General features: G+C 41.2%; 1 protein-coding gene across 2 annotated transcripts in view; it reads right to left on the minus strand.

Annotated features, from left to right (window-relative positions):
• Positions 1-22,715, minus strand: part of mast3a (microtubule associated serine/threonine kinase 3a) — a 39,647-nt gene that overhangs the window by 15,406 nt on the left and 1,526 nt on the right. The window contains exons 2-10 of one of the 2 annotated variants that reach the window (XM_074688025.1): positions 20,822-20,853; positions 13,213-13,301; positions 12,476-12,548; positions 10,552-10,575; positions 8,389-8,467; positions 5,017-5,174; positions 1,727-1,802; positions 1,288-1,497; positions 104-205 (exon numbers count right to left, since the gene is read on the minus strand). In XM_074688025.1, coding sequence (XP_074544126.1) covers positions 104-205; positions 1,288-1,497; positions 1,727-1,802; positions 5,017-5,174; positions 8,389-8,467; positions 10,552-10,575; positions 12,476-12,548; positions 13,213-13,301; positions 20,822-20,853 — 843 coding nt within the window. Of the gene's footprint in view, positions 1-103; positions 206-1,287; positions 1,498-1,726; positions 1,803-5,016; positions 5,175-8,388; positions 8,468-10,551; positions 10,576-12,475; positions 12,549-13,212; positions 13,302-16,956; positions 17,418-20,821; positions 20,854-22,715 lie in introns of those variants that run through there. The other variant, XM_074688024.1, reaches the window with a different exon arrangement.

The following is a 22,715-nucleotide window of genomic DNA, read 5'->3' on the forward strand; positions in this document are numbered from 1 at the left end:
TGTGAGTCACCTGTGAAATCAGCACCCGCAGGGACAAATAATGAGTCCGAAGCTCAAAGCTGGTAAACATATGATTACCACGGTATCTTGTGGTGACTCTTACCAGACACTCCAGCAGCCTGGCCGGCCTGGAGATGATGATGAGGATCTTCTTGACCAGTTTGGTGATGATGGTCACCTCCTCGCTCTCAGAACGCTCGTATGCCTGACGAACAAGAGACAAAGGATGACGGATTAATGAAGTATTAACACGACTTAATCTAATTGGCGGCAGTCATCAGGAAGCACAGCTCATCCACTGAAGCTCTTTATGCTTGTGCTATTTTCAGCCTTCGTTTCATCTTTGTATAATCTGTTAGTGATTCAACAGATCAAGATGAGGATTTCAACATCTTACATCAATGCTCATCTCTCTTTCTGCTTTTCCAGATGCACAAATAATAGATAACACTTGCTGCTGCACTTTTATCTCAACTTTTTGTTTTGTATCTTAGCCCAACATGAGCTCTGCTTGGCTCAAAGCAGGTTCAGAGTTTGAGACGTGGTGAGTGATGTCAGAGCTCAGGTCAGTCTGGTGGTTTCTGAAAGTTTCTGTGAAACCAATTTTTTGTCAAACCTGTTACAAGAAAAGTTTTTGAAAAGTCTTAAAATGAGCTCTTTTTCATTAGTTTCCTGACATAATGGAGAATAACTACAGAAATGTGACTAATTGTAGACAAACTTATGTCGATCTCTGTTGAACTGAAGGTTTCCAATACTAGCTTCTAAAAGACTGATACACAAGTTGGCATTGTATGAACAGTTGCACAACTATCAAAAAAATAAGTGTATTTCTGGGCAATCAGAGATAGTCAGTCTGGGGTGCAGAGGGCACTCTAATCTGTTTGGCAGAAGCCAGCTTTTGTGGTGGTAGAATTGTTGCTTGAAGGGTTATGTAATAAAAAATTACATAATCAAACACTGGACCACTGCAAAGATCCATCTGACAATATAAAATGACAACGCTATTACTGAGCAATGGACTGGAATCAGCTCTGAATGAGAACCAATCAAACAGGCAATTTCATCTCATTGTTCCCCGAGAAGCTACAGTAAAGCATGCAATGTCCCAGAGGGCAATCTCAGCAACCAGCACTCAGACATCCACTGATGATGTCTCGCTGAGAATAACTCGTTATATGGTGGAGTAATTATGAGAAGAGGGAACAAAATAATGAGTGTGTGTTTGTGTGTGTGTTTCCAGTATTCAGATGGAAAAGGTGTGTTTCAGAGTTGAGAGACTCTCACCTCATGCAGCAGCTTCTCCAGCTTCTCCTGCAGCTCGACAAAGTACCTGGAGGTGACCAGGCCTTTCTGGGACTTGTCCAGGCAGTCTCTGGCAAGCTCCACCAGCTGGTGCTGAATGAATCCCAACACGCCATCAGCCAGGGGTAGAGCCGTGCCTGGGGAACACTCTGCAATGATGTCGAGCAGCTGACCCTCCATCTGGGCTGTCGCCTGGGAAACAACCAAGATGGAAGACTTCATTTTAGCTGGTGACAGCAGTGCTGCATCCTCAGCGTCTTTGGACTCGGTTCCAAAGGAAGGGGAATTATGATTTTGACTTTGCCAAAGGGCACGAGAATTTCTTGTCCTGGTTTTCATGTGTAATAAAGGGCTGACGCTCTTGTTTTAGATGTCAAAAAAAGAAAGAAAGACAGAGGAAGAAAAATAGATCTGACTTTACCTTGGGGAAGCGTTCTTTGTAGACATGATTCATCATGACTATTTCATTGTCAAATGTTCCACAGGTCCGTCCAGGGCTGAGGGAGAACCAGGTAAAGGAGAAAAACATATCAGAGGTGCATATTTAAACATTTAAGAAACCAAACCTGAATTACCTTAAAAACGTGAAATTTATTGCAATGCAGTTAAGAGATGAAGAAAGGATTGGGGTATCTGTGCTCACATTTCCTGTGAAGATAGTGTTTTTAAAATCTCAACAGTGGCCAACACTGAAAAAAACATCCAATTAACCTACAGTGGATGGGATAAACAGGTTTCTAATGGGTGTTTACTGCAAAACCAGATGGTAAAACAAGGCACGTCTGAAAACGACACTAACGTGATTAAGATCAGGTTCTCGTGTGTCTGAGGCCACATCTGTTATGCGTGCAGGGCTTCAGTTACTGGAGGGCACATTCAAAACAGCCTGTACACATTACAAATCAATGCACTGTCATCAAGTGCTTCAGAAATAGCCTTCGTGGTGCCCTTCTACATCACATTCTACAAATAACAATATCAACACATGACATGCAGCCTTCTATTTCTAGGGCACCACGACAGTTGCAGTTTCACAGCAGCGGTTTTATTTTACGGCAATAGCAATTCGATGGCTATTTTAAGAAATTTCAAAATACTTTTCACACCCTCAGGAGCAGCTTGGACACTCGTCAACCCTTATTTTTATTATCGACACATTCAGCTTGTTAGATGGGTAATTAATGGATTATAGGTATTACATTAATTCAATGTATTACCAATAAAAGTTAGCAGCAAAAGTCTCCATTTTGATCCAAGTGTTTGGAGGTTTAATGATCTTTAAGCAAATAACTTATCAACAGCCCTATTTAACTGACTTTAAAGAGGAGAAATGTCTTTTTGTTAAGTGCTCAGGTATCTTAAGTGTGTAATTTCTCCTCAGCAGACATATCTAAATTGCCTGTCTCAGCTCCTCTGCGTATGTGAAACTGGTTGGGGTTTATCTCAGAAATAATAACCAAACAAGATGTTGCAAACTCCCTCAACAGCCCATTATAAAAATCCCAGCAACCTTGAAACTCCCAGTGCTGGAGCTATTTAGAGGTTTTCTCAGAGTGTCTAATGAGAGCAGCCAAGCTAAATGATGAGGAAATGCTACACTCTGATCCAGGGAGTAAGCAGCCCTGAGGGTTTTTCCCTGAACCACGCCGCAATCAGATTCTTTGAGCCAGTTTTGCATTTCTTTATAATCATACATGAAAGACGAGCAGAACATTTAAACTACTCTTTCTGGTTTGAGGCAGAGCAACTAAATTCAACATGTTTTTGTTTCTGTTTACAGCTCTGCTGCTTAGCAGCACAGTGATGCTAACTGCAGGCTTGTCAGTGGCCGCAGTGCCACAAAAGCTTCACTTTGTTCCTCATAAAATGATGTTAAATCCATGTTTGAGCTGGAAGCTGTGGAGTAGAGGGAAAATGAGCTGGAGATGGGTTTCTGTCTCTGCTGCAAATTGTATGCCTTGACCTTCTGGAGGTGGTAGCCCTTCTATGAGCTTTATAGCTAGCAATTTTGAATTTACCACAGTGGAGGAAAAGAAGAAGAGTTTCTGATTGGAGTTACATACCTGCCAACATCCTTTAGCCAGCAACCACATATCAGCATCCACATGTGACTAAAGCTGGCTCAAAAGTTACTGAGTGAAGCACTTCAGTAATAAACACACTGGTGCTTCAATCAAATTGATTTTTTAACACGATAATCTAGATTTTAAAAGTATTTTTTTTACAAAAGTGAGATGTTTTTTCACTAACTTTGATGTTAAAACCATTTTAGTTATTTTATTCTGTTAAATTTCGACTCACTTGTACCATTAAGATTTATTTGTTTACTTGATTTTTTAATTTATAGGCCACCTTTCTCCATTGTTTAAATCATGTTTGTTTCCTTCAGCTAAATAGTAAATCAGTAAAAGTAAGCAAACCTCCCTCTCACACTATCAGCTCGTGGTGCTTGAGAAAGGATCAAAAAGCAGAAGACTGCGGCCTAAACACGACTGTTGGCAGGTCTAGAGTTATCCACCTCTCAGGTGCTCCAAAAAACTGATGAGTAAAGAAACTCATTGTGCTTTTTTTCTTCCTCTTGTTTATACATGAACCTTGGGAAATGAAGAAGTTGACTTAGCTGCTATCTTTTTTTTTTTATTTAAAGGCACAGAGACTTGTTTTAAATCTAAAAGGTATGTTTGGCTAGTTATGTAGTTAGCAGGTCCAGCTAACACAGATAAAGCTGACTAATGTTTCCCTTTATGATTGTCAAACATAAACTTTAGGGGGGTGAATCTGATCAGACTGCAGATTCTGAGTAACAGCATTTAGAAATAACTGAATCTCATTTCAAATCATGGATTATTCAAAAGTGAAACTGTTTCAAGATCACTCATAAAGTAGGAGCAATGTGTAGAAAATGGGAATATTAAGCGATACCTACAGGTCAGATAAAACTCTCCTTTTCACTCCCCTCTTTTTGGTAGAGCTCCTGCAGCAATGGTGGCCCTCAAGGCCAAGAAGGTCCTGTGATGCTTTATAAGTGTCAACAATAACTTGTATGGTCTCTAATAATTTGCCTTTTGTTCTACTGTAGAAATATGGCGGTGTGCAATGACCAGGCATGAAAGGATTCATTCTAAGTAACCAGAAACAAAACATGTTTTACATCACGGGGATTACACACTTATTTAAACAAGGTCATGAATCTCACTTGCCATATCTTTTAGGTCTGTTCTGAAACAGAAGAATTTAGTGTCTGATTTAGTGATTTCGTCTCTTTAATACTAAATATTTCTCTCTTTTCCCCACTGTCTTTTATCTTTCAAATATCACCCCTACAATCTGGTGTTTATATATATTTTTTATGATCCTACTTGTTGTTATTTGAGCGCTTATGTTCATGTATATATTTCATTGTTTAATTGGCTTTGACGATAACTGCTGTTGTAACACCATAATTTCCCAGTTTGGGATCAAAAAAGTAATTCTATTCTATTCTATTACTTAATTATAATTTATGAAATGTATGACAAAACCTCATTTATTACTTTCTTCAATCTTGGCCTCATTCATAGCTCTGTCTAAAAATGAGCCAGCCCCCTGTGTTAAACTCATCTAATGAGATTAACCCTCCTCCCAGAGGAGTGGTGTTACTAAAATTCAGTGGGACAAAGACAAGACGTCCTCAAATGCAAGTAGCTCGTGTGAAATCCAAATCAACGCTACCTGAGACTGCGGGAGCGCAGCCTGACAGGAGGCGAGGTGTGGGCTCCCTCTTCGTCCGCCACGCTCTCAGTGCTCCGAAAATGTTTGAACAGGAAGTGGAGATCATCTTGAGTGGGCTGGAAGGGCAACTGGTGCAATAACTCCTGGGAAGAAGAGGACTAGGAGGGGACAGTAGGGGAAAGAGAAGTGGTGGGTGTGTAAATGAGAGACAGAGAATGGAGAGGAAAATGTGCACCACAGTTATTTTGATGAATCTGTTTCAGATTTGTGATAATAACAATGATTAACAGCTGACTGTTTAAAGTAACGTGTGCTTTTGTATCTATGCCAGGTTGTGCTTAAGCAGCTGAGGTGATATAACATCTTGTGTTAAAAGGCCATCACTCTCTCAGATTCACTCATCATCCTGTTAATACTCAGAGTCTTAAAGGCTTTCATGTTCCTCTATAGATGTGAATCAGATGTAACACTTCGCAGGGAAACACTGCAAAAGGCTGCTATAAATTCAAACTACTTAAATCCCTTTCTGCTCCAACACGTGTTCTGCTCTCCTCCACCAGGATTTGGCTTTCCTGCTGCAGCATGCCCTGAAGCAACTAGCAACGGCTGAGCTGTTGGCCATGCGTGCTTTCATTTTCTCTTTCTGAGCCAAACTGTGACATGCACCCTGGAACTTCTGAGGACTCCTATCTGAGCGGGGATGTTGTGTTTCGATGCAGGAGAAGCAAAGGGAAGAGTGGCTCATGTCACAGAGGAAAAGATCAACAGAAAGGAAAACAGAAAGAAAAACAACAACAAAAAGAGACTGACATCCTGAGGAGGAAACTAGAGACGTGCCAGAAGAGAGAGGGAGGGCGCAGCATAAAGACCTCACTGACACAGAGCCTGAAAGGGGCATTGTGCTGGGAGGGCTGACCTTACCATCTCTGAGCCATGTGGTTGGCCGTACAAAATTACAGCCGTGACAGAGGAGACGGGTATTGTTTTTACAGCCAACTGCAGTTTCAGTAATGACTTTCAAGAAAAGCGTTTTAAGATAAACGGCGAAGAAACTGCCGACAAATAGCTGATGGGCGTAGCAGGGTGAAAAGCTGCACAAGGAAATATGAAACTACACAATCCTGGGTCATTTGTGATGTCATTCAGGAAAAAGAAAGCAGGTCTATCCACAAGACCTGTGTTTTTTTAGAGATAAGAGCTGTTATTCCTGTACTTTCCCTTGTTTGAAGGGGCTACACTGAGTGAAAACCCTTTTTGTATGAGGTCACCTGGTTAAATATTAAACCTTAAAGACTCAAAAACACGTCACTTAATCACTTAAAGTACAAAGTCGTTTAAGTTTTGTTTCAGGCCGTTGGTCGTCACCAAAAATCCCATTTGAAGGTTGTATGACTGTTTCAGGAAATCAGTGGGAAAGAGACTCATTCCGACTTCCTGTTTGCCATGGAAAGTGGGATAAAAGCTGATGATGATGGAGACATGCATCATCACTGGACGTGTCTTGCTATGGCTGAGTCATCAAAGGAGTGGGAAAAAAAGAAGCCCATCTGCACTCAGCTGTTTTGGTATCAAACAAAAAAACTGTCTGCACAAAGAATGGTCTGCCAGACTGTCAAGTAACGGTCTTGTGATGGTGTGAAGTTCTCCACTCGCCTTTATGAGATGTTGAGTTTCAAGATTCTGCAGATGACAAACACTGTGTAAACATTTGACTGTTAACAGCTTGCAGCTTGGAGATGGCAAACAAATGTAGTGATCAAGCACTGAAATAGCCAAAGAAATCCCTCTGACGTCTCTTGCATCCCAATCATATTTTTAAAACTTTATATCAGGAACTTTTTAGGCACTGACATTCATATTTTTGCCTAAAATTAGTATGTTTAAATATTTCCACACATATATTGCCACTTTAACTCATACATAGCCTTAAAGTGATACTCCGGGATGGAACAAGTTGGGTCCTATCACAAGGTTCAGGGCAGAAATTACCCCTACAGCAGTGTTTTTGTGCAGCAGAAGCCCAGAGCGCTCACACCAAACACCCCCTCCCTACTCGTCAGACGTTTACCTCTGCATTCAGACGGGGCCAATTTTTACTTGACCAAAAACACAAATAAACAGACTCCCATCGAAAAACTCTGATATCGGTCTGCATTCATGCTTTATTCAGAGAATTTTCAGTGTGTTATTTTCACACAAAAACACCACTAAATAAGGCTCTCGCAGGGAGGGTGTGTTTGGTGCGTGCGCCCTGGGCTTCTGCTGCACAAAAACACTGCTGTAGGGGTAATTTCTGCATCTCCAGCTTGGACAGACTGACAGCTAACGGTGTTTAGTGCCTGATAATGTCATTTAGAGAGTCTTCTTCTCTCTCTGTTACAGACAGTTTCTCAGGATTTGAGTCACAATCTAGTTTCAAAACTCCCCTAACTTTTTTAAAAAAAAGGAAATTTATGCAATGGAGCTCATTCAAGCTCACAGTGCACTGGTAACTCTCAGTGGGGAGGCGGAGGGGCGGAGTGCACACGAGTGTAGTGAAAGCAGTGTATGTAGGGAAATGAAACTAAACGTATTGTCATGGAGAGCTGGGAGAGTAAGGCGAGATTACACAGAGAGCAAAGCAAGCCACAATAAGTAAATAAACATTAGAAAACAAGCCCAAGGTCACTGATAAGCGGTCTTGCCAACCAATACAGCCAACAACAACTTAATTTCTCTGTTACCTGCTCACATGACACAGGGCTGACCAATCAGAGGCAAGAATCTAGCTCAAGGTAAATGCAGTGGAAATGCCAAATTAGGTTGAAACACAAAATAATTGTGACTATTCAACTAATCGAAGAAAAAAACATTGGATTGATTGACATCAGAAACAATGGTCAGTTGCAGCCCTAATCGGTGTGAATAGGAGCTTCAGATTCAATGACAAAGTAAAGACGAGCTGGATCAGAAGCCCTCATCACATGATTCAGTGTGAGCAGGTTTTTTTTATAAGGTGTTGGTTGAAAGGTGTCAAACATATTCATAGCTCATACAGTCCAGCTGCAGAGTGGTTTTGGAAAACAACGCACTCTGAAAATAGAGTCCGCTGTAAATCAACAACCATTTACAGGCTGATTTATTGCTCACGCTGGGTGTAATCTGATGGGATTTACAGTTCAGTCAGTCAGCACCATGAGTTTACAAGACACCACAGCCCTGTAAACCGATTGATACACTGAGCGTTAGTAACACGAGGAGCCAAATGGTCCCATGGCAGCAGTCTGGATGAGTGGTTGAATAGCTGATGAAGAAAAGAGACGGACAGCACTGGCACGGATGGTTGAGAGGAAGTGAAGAAAGTGACAGTGAGAGAACAGAGGGAGAGCTTACAGATACAGATGAACTGGGTGCGTTGGTGCAGTATCCAGATGAGGGAACTGACGCCACTGACCATCTTCGGCCGTCCGCTCTGCGAAAACAAAACAGTGACACACTTCTCAGTCATTGATCCACATTAGCTGCATTAACATTCTGTTACACAGTAAATCAAACTTATATAATGCATATATAATGAAAAAATAAATGTTATGCTATCTAAATGTAAGCTTACATCAGCTTTGTTGTGATAATCAATAGGTTGTCAAATATAAAGTTCAGCCAACATGTTGCTGTAGATTCTCGCTATCATCCTTTTAGCTGCTGACTAATCATGAGAGGAGTAAAATTATTTGACAATTTCTTGGGCCTATTTAGTAATCTGAAGATCTGTCATATCTTGAGCTAGGCTGGTAAAGAGTTGGCAATGTCTATAATTACGATCTGCAAAAATGTTTAAAAAAAAATGCAGAAACATTTTGTAAATTTGTTTTTGTTGTTTTTTTTCCCTCTTATTTTATAAATGTGTGCATATATGTATTTATTTCTTATAATTTATTTGATTGTAGTTGTATGTCTTGAAATATTGTTAAAAAAATCAATGAACATGCTGTTAAAAAATGATTTGTCAGATTTCCTGAATTTTCAGAGCTTGCATGCCAGGACAGAGTAGTGTCACACTGCAATAGCGTTTGAGTGTTCCACCTCTGAGAATCACACTATATCAAACATATCCTTCCAGTAGTAGCTCCAATCAAATTCAAAGCTCTTCTTCTGTCTTATAAGACATTGACAAGAACAGCTCCTGCCTACCTGGGGTCCCTCTTCCAGGTCTACACTCCTTCTGGCCTACTACACTCTGCTTGTGAAAGACGCCTGGTGCTCCCAAACCAGCGTGGCTCTAAATCTCTAGCCAAACTCTTCTCCTCTGTTGTGTTCAAATGGTGGTATAAATTACCTAACTCTATACGATCCACAAAGTCCCTTCCTACTTTAAAGAGATGTCTGAAAACTCATCTGTTTTGGGAAAACTTAAGCTCTTAATCTGACCTTCTCCTCTTTGTCCTCAGGGGTAGAATGAGTCAGAAGGTCTCAGACCAGCTCTTAGTGAATTTTCAGCACTAATCACAGAATGTTGTTGAAGGTTGAAGTATATTGTTGCAGCAATTAATTGTGGTTAGTTGGCTACATTATTCTACATTATTTATTTAAAAAAATCCTTCTCTTAAAGGATAAGTTCAGTTAATACAGCTTTTACATTGTTTATAGAATGAAGAAGAACAAAATACTCACCCAGAAGGTTTTCCTGATCCAAGCAGTGCTTCAGGAGATATTTAGATCCAAAATCGTGCAGTGGCGACCGTATAATGGGATCCATTAGGGCATAGACAGCGCCGCTCCTAAAACTGCATTAATCGTCCAAAAACTCATGTTTTTCACCAATATTACATCATGGTCTGCTCCAAGTTAGTGCTCTGCTGCAGTCTGTGTTACTCCAGACAGCGCTGTGTGGCTGTAATGACCTCTGAACTGACAAAGACTTTGTTTACAATTGCCCCTCCGCGCATGCGCAGTACTCTCTGGAGAGCTGACTGCACTTTCTCCTTTCTTTGAGGGGCAAACGTAAACAAAGTCTTTGTCAGTTCAGAGGTCATTACAGCCACACAGCGCTGTCTGGAGTGACACAGACTGCAGCAGAGGACTAACCCGGAGCAGACCATCATGGAATATTGGTGAAAAACATGAGTTTTTGGACGATTGATGCAGTTTTAGGAGCGGCGCTGTCTATGCCCCGATGGATCCCATTATACGGACGTCCGCTGCACGATTTTGGATCTAAATATCTCCTGAAGCACTGCTTGGATCAGGAAAGCCTTCTGGGTGAGTAATTTGTTCTACTTCATTCTATAAACACTGTAAAAGCTGTATAAACCGAACTTATCCTTTAATGGAAGCGCCTGCAGCAAAATAACTTAAGCACTTTGTAGCCCTAACTAGATTTTTCTTCCGTCTAAATTCTTGCTTGTGTTGTACATCGCTTTGGACAAAAGCATTTGCTAAATGAAACCATAGAACTGTAGATATCCTAAAACATAACACTGTAATACTAGACTGCATTCATATTTTTTACATTAAGGTCCTTGTGACTGTGCTGTGAAACTGTAGACTGTCTCTTACCTTTCAGTGCGGGCCAGCTGACTACTGAAAAAACAAGATGAGGAAGGGGGCAGAGAGGGGCGGGTGGAGACACAAAGTGAGAAGAGTAAAGAAGCACTGTTTAATGATAGTGACAGATGAAGTCTGCTTGTCAGAGTCACAGCTCTGTTCGTCTGTCACAGATCACAACCAGTGGCAGTCTGCTGCTTCTGCTGCTGCTGAACACCTGCCAAGTTGTTATCATACTGCAGCACTGAGATCCACAGACACTTTGCTTGTGACTCATAAATACACACACACACACACGCCAACACTGACAAATACAGCCATAAACATCGCCTACACTTCAACTGTTAAACACCCACCCTGACCGCTACTACAAACAGAAAACCTGAACTTTAATGTGTGAAATTTTCCTCCTGGACTGATGGTGCCTCTGTCTTCACTGTTTCCCCTACTTTCTCCTTCCAATATGGCACTCGGAGGACGTGGCCCAGTTTCCTTCCCTGATTCAATCTATGCTGACAAAGATGGTTGAATGTTTTCCTGCACCAACCAGCACTTGGGGACGTGTAGCTAAATCAGGGGTGACACTATGAAATTGGATGGTTCTGATGTGAGTGTGGCTGAAATCTCTGGACTAGTCAGGTTACTCAGATGTGTGTGTTCTCTACTTTATTTGATCTGTATATCATTAGCTGAATGCCTCTCCACGGACACTAGGTTTCTTTATTACGATCGTGCAGTGCTTAAGGGAATAGAGGCTTCGATTAAAAACAAGGTTTTTAATAGATTTAAATCAATGCCTGGGGTATTTCAGAAAAAAAACTATTGTGCACCAGGGTGTCGGCAGGACTTACACCCTGAGGATATGAAAGCATCTTTTATGCATAAGAGGGAGCTGCAGCAAAACGATTAAGCCTCACCAATTACACTGTATCCTTATCAGGTTGTATTAAAAAGAAAGTATTATTCTTTGTGTAAATGCCAACTATTGTGTGCCTGGCTCTTGCCCGTTAACTTGACAAAATAATCGAACAAACAGCTGGCCAGTATGAATAACAAATAAAGCTGGTGGAGCTCTCAAAAGTGCAGCCACAGCATCAGTCTCCACCCTGGCAGCTTAAAAAGTCTCAATAAATTTAGATGAGTCATGCAGGCTTGTGCACAGCAATGCTATCAGGAGACGTCCCCTTGACATACTTGAGCTGATGGTGCAATATGCAATACTGCACTGCAACAATAAATGCTAATTCATATGACATGATGTTTGAGACTGCTTTTCTTTGTATACTACAGCTCTTTTTAAGCATCTGCCTCAAATCTTGCTGTTTGGCCCAAACTCTTCCTTCTAGCAGGTTGCAAAACAGACTACTTTTGTGTCTGGACCAGCTCCAGCCACCTTCCCCTCGAACCCCTGTAACGGTGCACACAGTTGCTTGATAAGTGGGAAAGCTTCGTATTTTCTTTTGCCCATAATCACAGCAGCCCAGAGTAATGAGTGTGCTGACTTGCCACAGTAATTGGCTTGAAAAATGCCAGGACCGGTGTCCAGCGAGTGGCCCTGGGGCCTTTTCAGCTGGTTGGACTTGCTTCCCTCTCGCTTCGTTCCCTCTACAGGGGTAAAAAGGAACAAGCCAGGGCGTGTTCATTATTCATCCAGAGCTCTGGAGCCAAGTTTCTTCGGTTCACGCAGGGTGCTTCACATTTGGCCAAAAATAAATAACTAAAATGCTCTGTTGTTTCTTTTCTTTGCATTTGTATTGCTGATGTTTTTTCCTGTGTTCAAACTGTCTGCTGTTTTGCCAGTTCACATTTTTGCTGGAAAAAGTATGTGCCAACTCTAAAGTCAATCAAGTCAGTCTGAGGTCAGAGTCAGTCTTACAAATACTTCCCTTTTCAGAAAATCGAGTCCGCATTAAAAAGCACTTGAGTGAATTCTTACCTGCGGGCAAACTGGAAGTTGGCAGAGGTGCTGGCAGAGACATTTCTGGGGCTTTCTGAAGGGCTGCTGCCAGCTGAAGACAAAAACACAGTTACATTTTTAGTAAACAAGTTAAAGCTGAAATAAACTATTACCAATTTGAGCAATCTACTGGCCACCCCCGTGTTTTACATGATGACATTATAATGTTAATCTGCATGAATCATCATACTGTGGACTACTTTTACTTCATTTTCAACATGAAACAACAAATCTATTAATGAAAGTCAAACTCCCACAGGAGTTGAGTAGGCCTGTGTTTCAGCAGACTGTTGTTGATCACAATACATCCTCTTAAAAAAGGTCACTGATGGGTTTTTATGCCAGACCCTGAGGGCAAAGCACTACCCCACCATGAGTCACTTAAAAAAAGGGAGCAGAGAATGAATGACTCTTAATATCCCACTTCAGGCAGCTGGATTGAGGAATGAGTTGCCTTAAGGAAGCCAAATGACAAACATCATCAGGAAGAAGAGAACTACTAATGCACTCAGAGAACACGATGAACCCATCACAGTGAAAACCAATGTTGTCTTGTGATACGGAGCATCAAACATAAAGCTCACGGTGTGCCAAGGCTAACATTTTTATCTTCCTCATGTGATCGTGTCAATCTACATGTCATTAGCTTGAGATCTAATCACAGTACGGCATCACTTAATCACAAACACACAGACAAACAACAAAAGCATTAGCACCTGTGGCAAGTGGGAGAGGTGAGAGCGGTCGTGACAGTGTGGGTGATGGGGTCCCAACCGCCAAACTCCTTCTCTTGTTGTTGCGGGTGCTGTGAGAGGAGGCAGACAAACAGAAGAGAGAAAACATTTGCTTATGCAACACAATTACAAACACAACCACTCAGCACATGCTGTTTACTGTGTGCTATCATCGGTACAATAAAACAAAACACCCTCGACCTCTGAACCTCAAGTTGTGGATCGCGATGACAAATAACTGATACTGTTCTTTTTGTTTACATGTAAACACAGACGCATGGCTACGAACATGTATGGTTGTTTGTATGTAAATATACTGTATGGAACAACCTGTGGGTAAATTTTTGTTTTGTTGTAAAACATTTAGTGTCTCTTAGGCCTGTCACGATAATTTTCCAAAGTATTATTGCCGATAAACAATATTATTGTCATTATTATTTTGATTTTTTTTCCATTTTTTCATTGATGTAATTATGATAAATAGGATAATAAAGTGAGTACACCATATCAAAAGCAAGAAACTTTAATTTCTTAAGAGTATTTAACTGTAATTAAAAGGTCAGGATCTTTTAAATAAAATAAATTAAACAAAAAATATAATAAATTTAACAAACAAGAAAGAGAAAAAAAATACAATGAAAATGAAATGGACTCTCTTTTAGAAAAAAATACATGTCAATGAAAATAATTAATACTAATCAAAAACAATAAAACATAGACCCTGTCTCTAAAGAAAAAATGAAACTCCAAAAAAAATAACAACAATAAAAACTATAGCCTAAATAAAAGGGAGTTTATACAGTTCCTGAATTGTTTGTAACATGTACTTTTTCCCAGTCAATCAGTACTGTCTGTCAAACATTTTTAACATTTCAGGCTTTCAACCGTATTGAAGGGCTGCATTTCTTTGGCAATGTATCTGTCTTTGAGCGCCCACCATTTGGGGCTTTTATTTCTATTTACTTTGCAGACCAAAAGCCTCAGTAAGAGCGGATTGTCATAGAACAAGGCTCCGCTGCACCTCCCCTTCTTCTTCTTTGTCGCCACTATTTTCAAACAAATGCGACATATCAGCTCGTTGGTGTTCATGAGCTCACACTTTATTCATTCGGATAAAAAAAAAATATTCCCACACTGGGACTGTGGCAGGCGGCTTAAGAACTGTATCTTTCGTGCCATCACTCATATTAGCGTGTTTCCTCCTTAGCTCATATTAGCGTGTTTCCTCCTCAGCTCTCTCCGTGCGTACGCGCGAGCAGCCCCGTCGCAAAAGGTGCCAAAGATCGCATTTTTGACAGATGCTCACCCCGCTATAAATCCGCTATAGGACCTATGCACCCCGTTGTTAGGAAAGATAGACGTAGTGAGCCATCTTCTCATTCAGCCTGGTTGAAAGAGAGGAGGAAAACAAACATGTGTACACATGTCAGTTTATCGAGGCTGGCAAACTTACCGAGGACGTTTTTATTTATCGTTCGGTCAATCGATTTATTGATTATCGTGACAGGCCAAGTGTCTCTTATCTCACAAAGTGGAGTTCCCAAAACAGAGTTCATTTACATAACAACTCATATCTTTAAAATAATCCAGAATAGACAGCCCGTTAAACTCTGATGGGATGGGATCTGGGATGATGTACCCTGGAAACATCTGGAAGAATCTGACCCTTAAAAAAAACAGCTCTAGTTGCCTGATATACAATGATGCACAGAAATACTCAAACTCATCGGCCCCAATGACATAACTGTGTGCTGCAGGACATAACATACAGTCCATACCAGTAAAGCTTCATTCCCAAAACATAGACAACAGAGACTGGTCTATAGGGGAGGAAATCAATGATCAGATTGTTTTTCCATCCGTCAGTGTAGCCAGCTCTAACTTGCATCAGTGTTGCCTTTGTTGGACAAGTTTTCGTCCAAATTGGGTTTTTTAATTGCTGGTATTTATTTTCTTTTAAAAATGAGTCACCTCTTTGGCGCTCTGGAAGAAAACCCTGTTCTTCTGAAAGGTCACGTATAAAAGTGTCGACTAGCAGAGTGCTTCAAAAGCTGGCAGATATGACTGAGTGAAATTACTCTGACGCTCCCACATAGATGCTTCTAGTGTGATTACGGTGCGGTAGCTTTAAAGTTCAAATGTTATTTTCTTCCTCTATGTCTGTGAATACATCAGGTGCCTGTTTGTGCCGAGTGCTCACTCTATACAGTCGACATTTGGAATAGGATTAGAGATCCTTTTCAGTTTGTTTTTCCGTTCCCCCCACAAAGCTGGATGTAATCCCATCATGCTCTCTGTTTCATCATGTTGAGCTCAATGCCATCTCTGTTTCTCCTTGGCAATGGCCTAAAATAATTGAGGGGCTGAGACAACATTAACAGAGCCTGACGTTTCTGGGTCGGTGCTAAGGCAGATTTCCTTACAGTATATGGCCCCCAACCCAAAAAGCATCAAAGTGGCAGAGGTGGCACAGCAACAGAAAGGGAAGAGAGCCAATGAATGTGTGACTTTGGCTTCAGCATGACACCAAACACAGAGAGAACTCTGAGAGTGTGAACAATCTAAAGCAAAAAAGGAAATAAATAAACAGACTCTTGTTTTTCACACCACAGAGCTCGGAACACAAACAGGCATGAAAGCATCTCTGTATCGCACCATGACCATGACGGAGCTTCATCACCAGCTGGTGGTGATGAGGCTACTCATATTTGGGACCAACAATAGTGGTTTGTCATGGACCTTGCAGGGCGTGCAGCCATGTAAGCATGATGAATGTAGGCCACTGAGATGTAGGCCTGCGAGTCTCACATGTCTGCTGGTGATAGTGAAGGGGCTGCATTTACTCACTGAGCTACATTAAAAGTCATGCTGCTGCGCTGAAAGGGGGAGATGACTGATGCATTTTCCAAGCTCCATGGAAAAGTAGATAGTGTTGTACCCAGAGTGATGTCTCTGGAAGCCTGTTAATATTGGGGATGACTCACAAATTTTAAGATGAGGGGTTTTCTCACCAGCGCTTTATAGAAGATGCCACTAATATAAACAACAGCAGAGGCATACTGTGCTACATTAACAATAATTCACTATAATACGATTAGAGGATATAACCTCAGATGGTATAAAAAGCAGAAACTACCGATAAGATCTCTCTACCCTCACTGATTGTTATTCAGACTCCTTACAGATGATTTCACAGCCCCACTCTGAGTGTGGATTGCATTAACCTAGAAGAATAAGGCACATCAAAAACACTACAGCCCCACTAACTAGATCAGAGTATCGATCAGCAGCACAGGGACAGGACTGTGTCGTTGTATGCGACAGCTGGTAGCAGACAATGCAGTCTGCCCACATTCACAAGACAAGCCTCTATAATGGCCACGTTTCGCTGTCGGAAACAAAAACTAGGGCGGATGTATCCGACACATACAGTTAGGTACCGTGGGCTATCACAGACACCACAGAGGCAGTATCAATCTGAGCTGCATGATGATAATGACACCAGACACTGCGGGGGACGCATTTACGTGCTGGGAATCAAACTGCTCAGCATAAACGTTCAACAAATTAGTGTTTGTCAGACAGTGAATAGCAAAGCACAGCAGGGAGCTGATGTCAACTACACACTCGACAGACGTTTCCGCTTTGCGGCAGTGTGGACGACACTGTGCAGCTTGTGTCTGTATATAAATAAAGCCTATTATCTGAAAGGAAACATTTCGTTACCCCTTAGTTCTTTTCATCATGGCCCCGGTCACAAAACTAGTTTTGTAGCTTGGCAACACTGTCCAGTAGTAGTTTTGGTCAGACATGGTGATGGTGGTGTCCGATATCCAATGCAGACGAAAATTATCCTTCTGTTAGACTGGGAGCCTCATGTTGGCCAGTTTCCCCTGTGGAGCTGGTGTTTGTGGTGGAGGTTAAGCTAGTACGCAATGTCCAACGGCTGAAACTCCATTCAGCTCCGTCACAAACTGACCCCCGTCCCGCGGCACAGCAGCTCGGTGGTGAGGAGAGACCGTAGCGGCCATGTCCGTTCAGCTCCTTCTCTCGGTGAACGTTACGAGCACATTTCAACAAACAGTCCGTCCTTCACTGGATGCGACATTGTCGAGTGATAGCTTTGTCAGATATATGACGAGTGATACAAACTTTCCAGCAGCAACAGCAGCGCCGCAACGCGCAGCCGCGTCAGCTCGATCCGGAGGGAGGAGAAACTCAAGGTTCCTTCAAGGACTGTCGGAAATGTGGACTGACTAGCAAGAACACATTTACCTCCCGGTAAAATAAGGGGAAATGATGAATGGTCCAATGAGGATTTCAGGGTCAGATACTTTATTTCATCTCAGTGGATCTTTTGATAAGTGAAATTACACATACAATGAGTCCTATCAAAGCTGTGATTCATGGTGATGGAAATCACGAGTAGTCATGAATGCTACATGTTGTCATCAGGGAATATTGAGATCCTCATGTGATTATCATGGATTTCAAGGACTGCACTACCACATGCTCAAAGATTCAAAGTGTGTTCAAACACTTATTGCACAGCTAACTTTTTAACGGAAAAACTAAAATTATCAGCATGATTTCTTCTGTTTAATAGAAATCTGGTGGTAGTGGTGGCAGCAGATTAGGCATTATAGTCCAGACATCTCATTCTTTCCTATCTCCTCACTGACCCTGGGCTCACGCCCTCGGTAGTTTATATTCTGTCCTCTGAGGTTTATATTCTATCCAAATGCTCTGGATCTCCCCAGGGTTTCTTAGCAGTTTTATATGTACAAAAACTTCCTAACAGAGGACATTTCAGATTTATCCAGATAAGATAAGTACTCATCCTCTACCTGCTACTATCAACTCCACTGAAATCTGAAACTGATTATGTTAGGTGAAGAGAAGTCATTTCAGCCCCCTGAAGATATTTTGCCAAAGGGGTACACATAAATCACAGTCCTTCAAACCCAGTAAAGCAGAGATACCTAATCATGACTTAATCCAAATTCAGAGGATGCAATCTAACGTTTTATGAGTCAGGACCATAGCCTTAGACCTGGAAGGGCTAACTCTGATCCTGACCACACATTTCATTTTCCACACTGCTTATCCTGATCAGGGTCACAGGTGGTTGGAGCCTATCCCAGCCATCTTAGAGCAAGAGGCGGGGTACACCCTGGACTGATCCCCAGTCAATCACAGAGCTGACACATACAGATAACCTTTCACGCACACACTCACACCTAGGGGCAATTTAGAGTGCTCAATTAACCTGATGAGCATGTTTTTGGACCATGGGGGGAAGCCAGATTACCCAAAGAGAACCAACAAACTCAACACAGAAAGGCCCACCAGGCCAACTGGGAATCAAACGGGTAACCTTCTAGCTGTGAGGCTGCAGCGCTAACTGTTGCAAAACCGTCCAGCCCCAACAGCTGACATATACAAGTGAAAGGATAAAACAAACAGGGCAACATCATCTGCAAAGAACAGCAGTTCTGTGGTCCCCAAATAAGACTCTCTACCAAGGGTCCGCAACCTATGGCTCTGGGGCCTCATGCTCTTTGACTCTTTGGCAGTGGCTCCTTTTAGCTTTGAATGAGTATTATTTATAGAATGTATATTTAGAAAAAAATATATTTTTGTTACAACGCTAATCTGACACTGACCAAAATCATGATAACCCCAACCCCAAAACACACCAACCCTTACCCTAACACTAAACAAAATCACGATTTAACATTTTGTTGAACTAAATATGCGTCACAGCTTGCAGTTAAGCCTGTCACCTCTCTACTTTATCTTTCACAACCTCAACAGCCGACCAACTTTCCTTGTATCTGTGGCTAACCTCAGGTTTTACACCCCTGCTTGATGGCATGAAATTAGCAGACAATAAAAAAATATGTTATCAAATGCAAGCCTTTTTCTGTAGTTCTACATTTTCATAAATTAAAAAACTTCTTGTTTGGATATGTATTCAATACATTATAACCATGTAGGGATGAATAACTTTTACTTTTGAAACAATAAGGTACCTATGCCCGGTACTTAGCAAACCAGTACTCAACGGTACCAACTTTTTCGATACTTTTTTGTGTTTGTGTGGCAAAAAGATAAATAATTATTTTTTTCAGAATAAAATCTCAAAGTTTTTCCATTTAACATATTTATTCTTTAATATATAACTTAGCAATGCTGTGTTCATGTCCAGCATGGCAAATCACCAACTTTTCCAGCCTCTCGCAGTCACAAGGATGCATTTAGGTACCTAAACATGGTACCTTTCGATTTTAATGAATCTGTACCCGGTACGTTTGACTGAATTTGGTCGAAACCCATCCCTATAACCATGTTTAAAATTTTATACACGTGTGTTTTTGGGGAAAATAAAGCCGATTTTGTGGCTACAGAATGACATGAATCCAAGTGAGGTGAAGGAAAATGGCTCCTTTGATAGTAAAGGTTGAAGACCTCTGCTCTCTACTCTTCTTCTGTCCCATTGTGCTGATGACAACAAGAGAAGCAGGGAAAGTGCAAAAACGGTGCAGTCAGACTGTAATGAAGGAGCTATGTAAAATAGATTTTAAAGAGAACTCAGACATAAGGGGTGCTAGACCTTGAAAGTGTTCACTTTATTCAAATGGAAGTCATTTTCCTCTGGCCTCACATTCAAAGTTAAAAGCTTAAATGCTGTTACAGTCCATGTTGCAAGTCATTGTACAAATCGTGTAAATTTGAGACACTTGCCTCATTTCAGCTAAATTTTTAATGTATATATGTTGTTGTTAAACAGCTGTAAAAATCAACCAGATCCTCACAGACTTTTTTCCTTGTAACTTTAGCTTGAGAATTATGCAGCACTTCATCATTCCACCTGAGCATACCATTAAAGGAAAATGGCTGCTGTGTGAACAGACAGCAAGGACAGCATGTTTCTGTTTTAACTCCAAAAAAAAACCCCAAAAAACATCATGGCTGCCGTCTGTGTTCTGCTCTCTACTGTTTCAGGTAATTCTGCTCCTCCTCTGACTCACAGCCAGGTTTTATCTCTTCCCCACAGGCAGGGGGGAAAGTCCCTGAGCAGGTCAGAGAGCCGGTATTGGGACTGACACTGGTCTGACGGACAAGCTTCCTATCTGAGCCACAGACATACAGCTAGCTTCCTCATGGCATGCATGAGTCCTCATGTGGGTATTATCTAGAACTTCATAAGAACTGAGAACTTTTACTCAACACATGCCATGGTTTAGATAAACAGATAGAGGAGATACCTACACTGACCCACATGCTAATGAGATTTCCTGCATACACACTGACTGCTCCAGTTCATCACATCAAATGTTACCCAACCTATCTCTGCCCTTCATCTCTCACTTTACATGAAACCTGTCTGAGCAGTGGGAAATACAGCTCTGACTCTCAGGCGCTCCTCATAAAGTTCCTCTCCTTAAAGAGAGGGTCAAGTAAATGTATACATGTGCAAGGGCCGGCATGTGAGAGCAGTAAAGCTGTCAACTGGCAGACACCTGGCTCAGCTAGTTTGAGGATGAGAGAGTGCAGCAAAAGGAGACTGAAAAGAGGTTATACTTACATATTTCCCCTGCGAGGAAGACTCAGCTCTTTCTGGAGTAGAAGAGATGGAGGACAAAAAAGATGTCAGGATAATATATGAGTGAGTTAAAGACACAATTTTTCTTGTCTGAATGGTATCACTGATTAAAACTGTAGACTTGTACTAGCCTTTGAGCATGGAAAACAGTGGAATTGCTCTTTTTTCACTGTTATTAAGGGAAACGTGCTTCTTAAGGCTATTTAAATTCAACATATTTCTCAAGTAACAGTGCAATGTCAGCTTGTCAGACGGCTTTCCACTTCATGCCAACCCTTTCCTCTTGTCTTCCTTTTATATCGGGGGCCTAGTATCTCTCCTGACCATTGTGTCTTCAGGTTGTTTACTGGTGAGGATATAAATCCATACTGGCCCATGGCGACTGTATTTGAGCACAAGCAACTGCTGAAGTGCTCTTGCCAAACAGGATTTAGTAGGACAAGAGAGGGGGGTTGGCTTTTCTGAGAGAGCTGCTAGTGAACAGAACCCAGCTCAGGCTACTTGCTATGATTTTATCCTCTTCATTTTCCTAAAGCCAGTTCATCTTGAAAACAGAAACATCTAGACACATAGTTGGTAACATTAAAAAGAAAATCTAGTTTACACTCCAAAGCACACACTAAATCATGGAAGCATGGCTTGCTATGACTCTTCAGATGGGTTTCTGAATTTTGCCCTGCACTGTGCAAAGCTGCTCTTCTTCTACAATGTTTACTTTACATAATTATGCTGCTACCCAGCTGTGGTAAATGGATGATTCTGATTGGTCAAAACCTCATCATAATGGAAATGAATTCTCAGAATGACAACCAGATAAATGACCACCAGGCACATTTTATCTCTCCCTGTTGGCACTCAAGCAACAACGTCAGTTTCAGTTTGCATTCTAATTTAGCATATGTGGAAATTATGGGATACATGGCACAGGTAAACAAAGACAATTCCTTAAAAAAGCGAGAAAGAAATCAGCCAAAGTATTTTAAATTGGCTGGCTGGTATCTTTATTATTTTCTTCAATTTATTTGAGGAACACAAAAATTTTAGTTCACGATTTCTTGGGAGGAAACCCAAACAGAGACTAGCAAGGGATGTTAAAACCCTCAGGCCGCTGAGTGAATGAGAAGTCAATCAAATCAAAGAAAACAGACACGAAACAACAATAACACAACGCCCTGTGGATATTGGCTGTGTTACAGGACTGGTTGAGTGAAGAGAGAATGCCAACAGACTTTAAAGTGACAGGTACTCTATTGTTTTCTGCATCTGTTGAGAATGCACACACTAATGGTAAGAACTTGTTCAGATTTTTCCTTAGGGGTAGGTAATGGCTCTGGGCAGAGTTTTGAGTCAGCTCTGGCCATGCAGGGCGTTATTAAGACTTGTCCAGGCCTTCAAATGTCCAGTTGACCTGCTGCAGCAACTTAACCATTTATAGTGTCTGTGGATGATCGGTTCATAGATTACTATTTAAACCCAAATGTCCCTTCTCTCGTGTGTTTAATCATGTTGCTTCGTATTGGGTATTTAATTAGACACAGTTATGCTGTTGTCTGATAGTGAGTCCATCGTCTCCTAAGATTAGCATGAGATCTTGCTGATAGCATCTGTTAGATTTTTATTTTTTTTTGCAGTATTACTTGTCTTCTGGTAGAGCATGAATACAATAAGATATTTGAATTGATACCTGACCCTTTTTCATCATTAAAAAACATTGAGACATTTCAGTTTGTTGTTGAATTTCTTCTCAGTACAAGTTTATACAGGCAACTAACATCACAACAATTACATGAAAATACATTCTTTGTGTTTCAATATTCTTTAAAAAAAAAAAAAAAAAAAAAAGACGGTCATGGTTCAAAGCAATGGATTCTTGCAA

The sequence above is a fragment of the Halichoeres trimaculatus genome, unplaced genomic scaffold, assembly GCF_033239565.1.
Source record: "Halichoeres trimaculatus isolate MK-OKI-2021-1 unplaced genomic scaffold, fHalTri1.1 fHalTri1_scaffold_15, whole genome shotgun sequence".
NCBI lineage: Eukaryota > Metazoa > Chordata > Actinopteri > Labriformes > Labridae > Halichoeres > Halichoeres trimaculatus.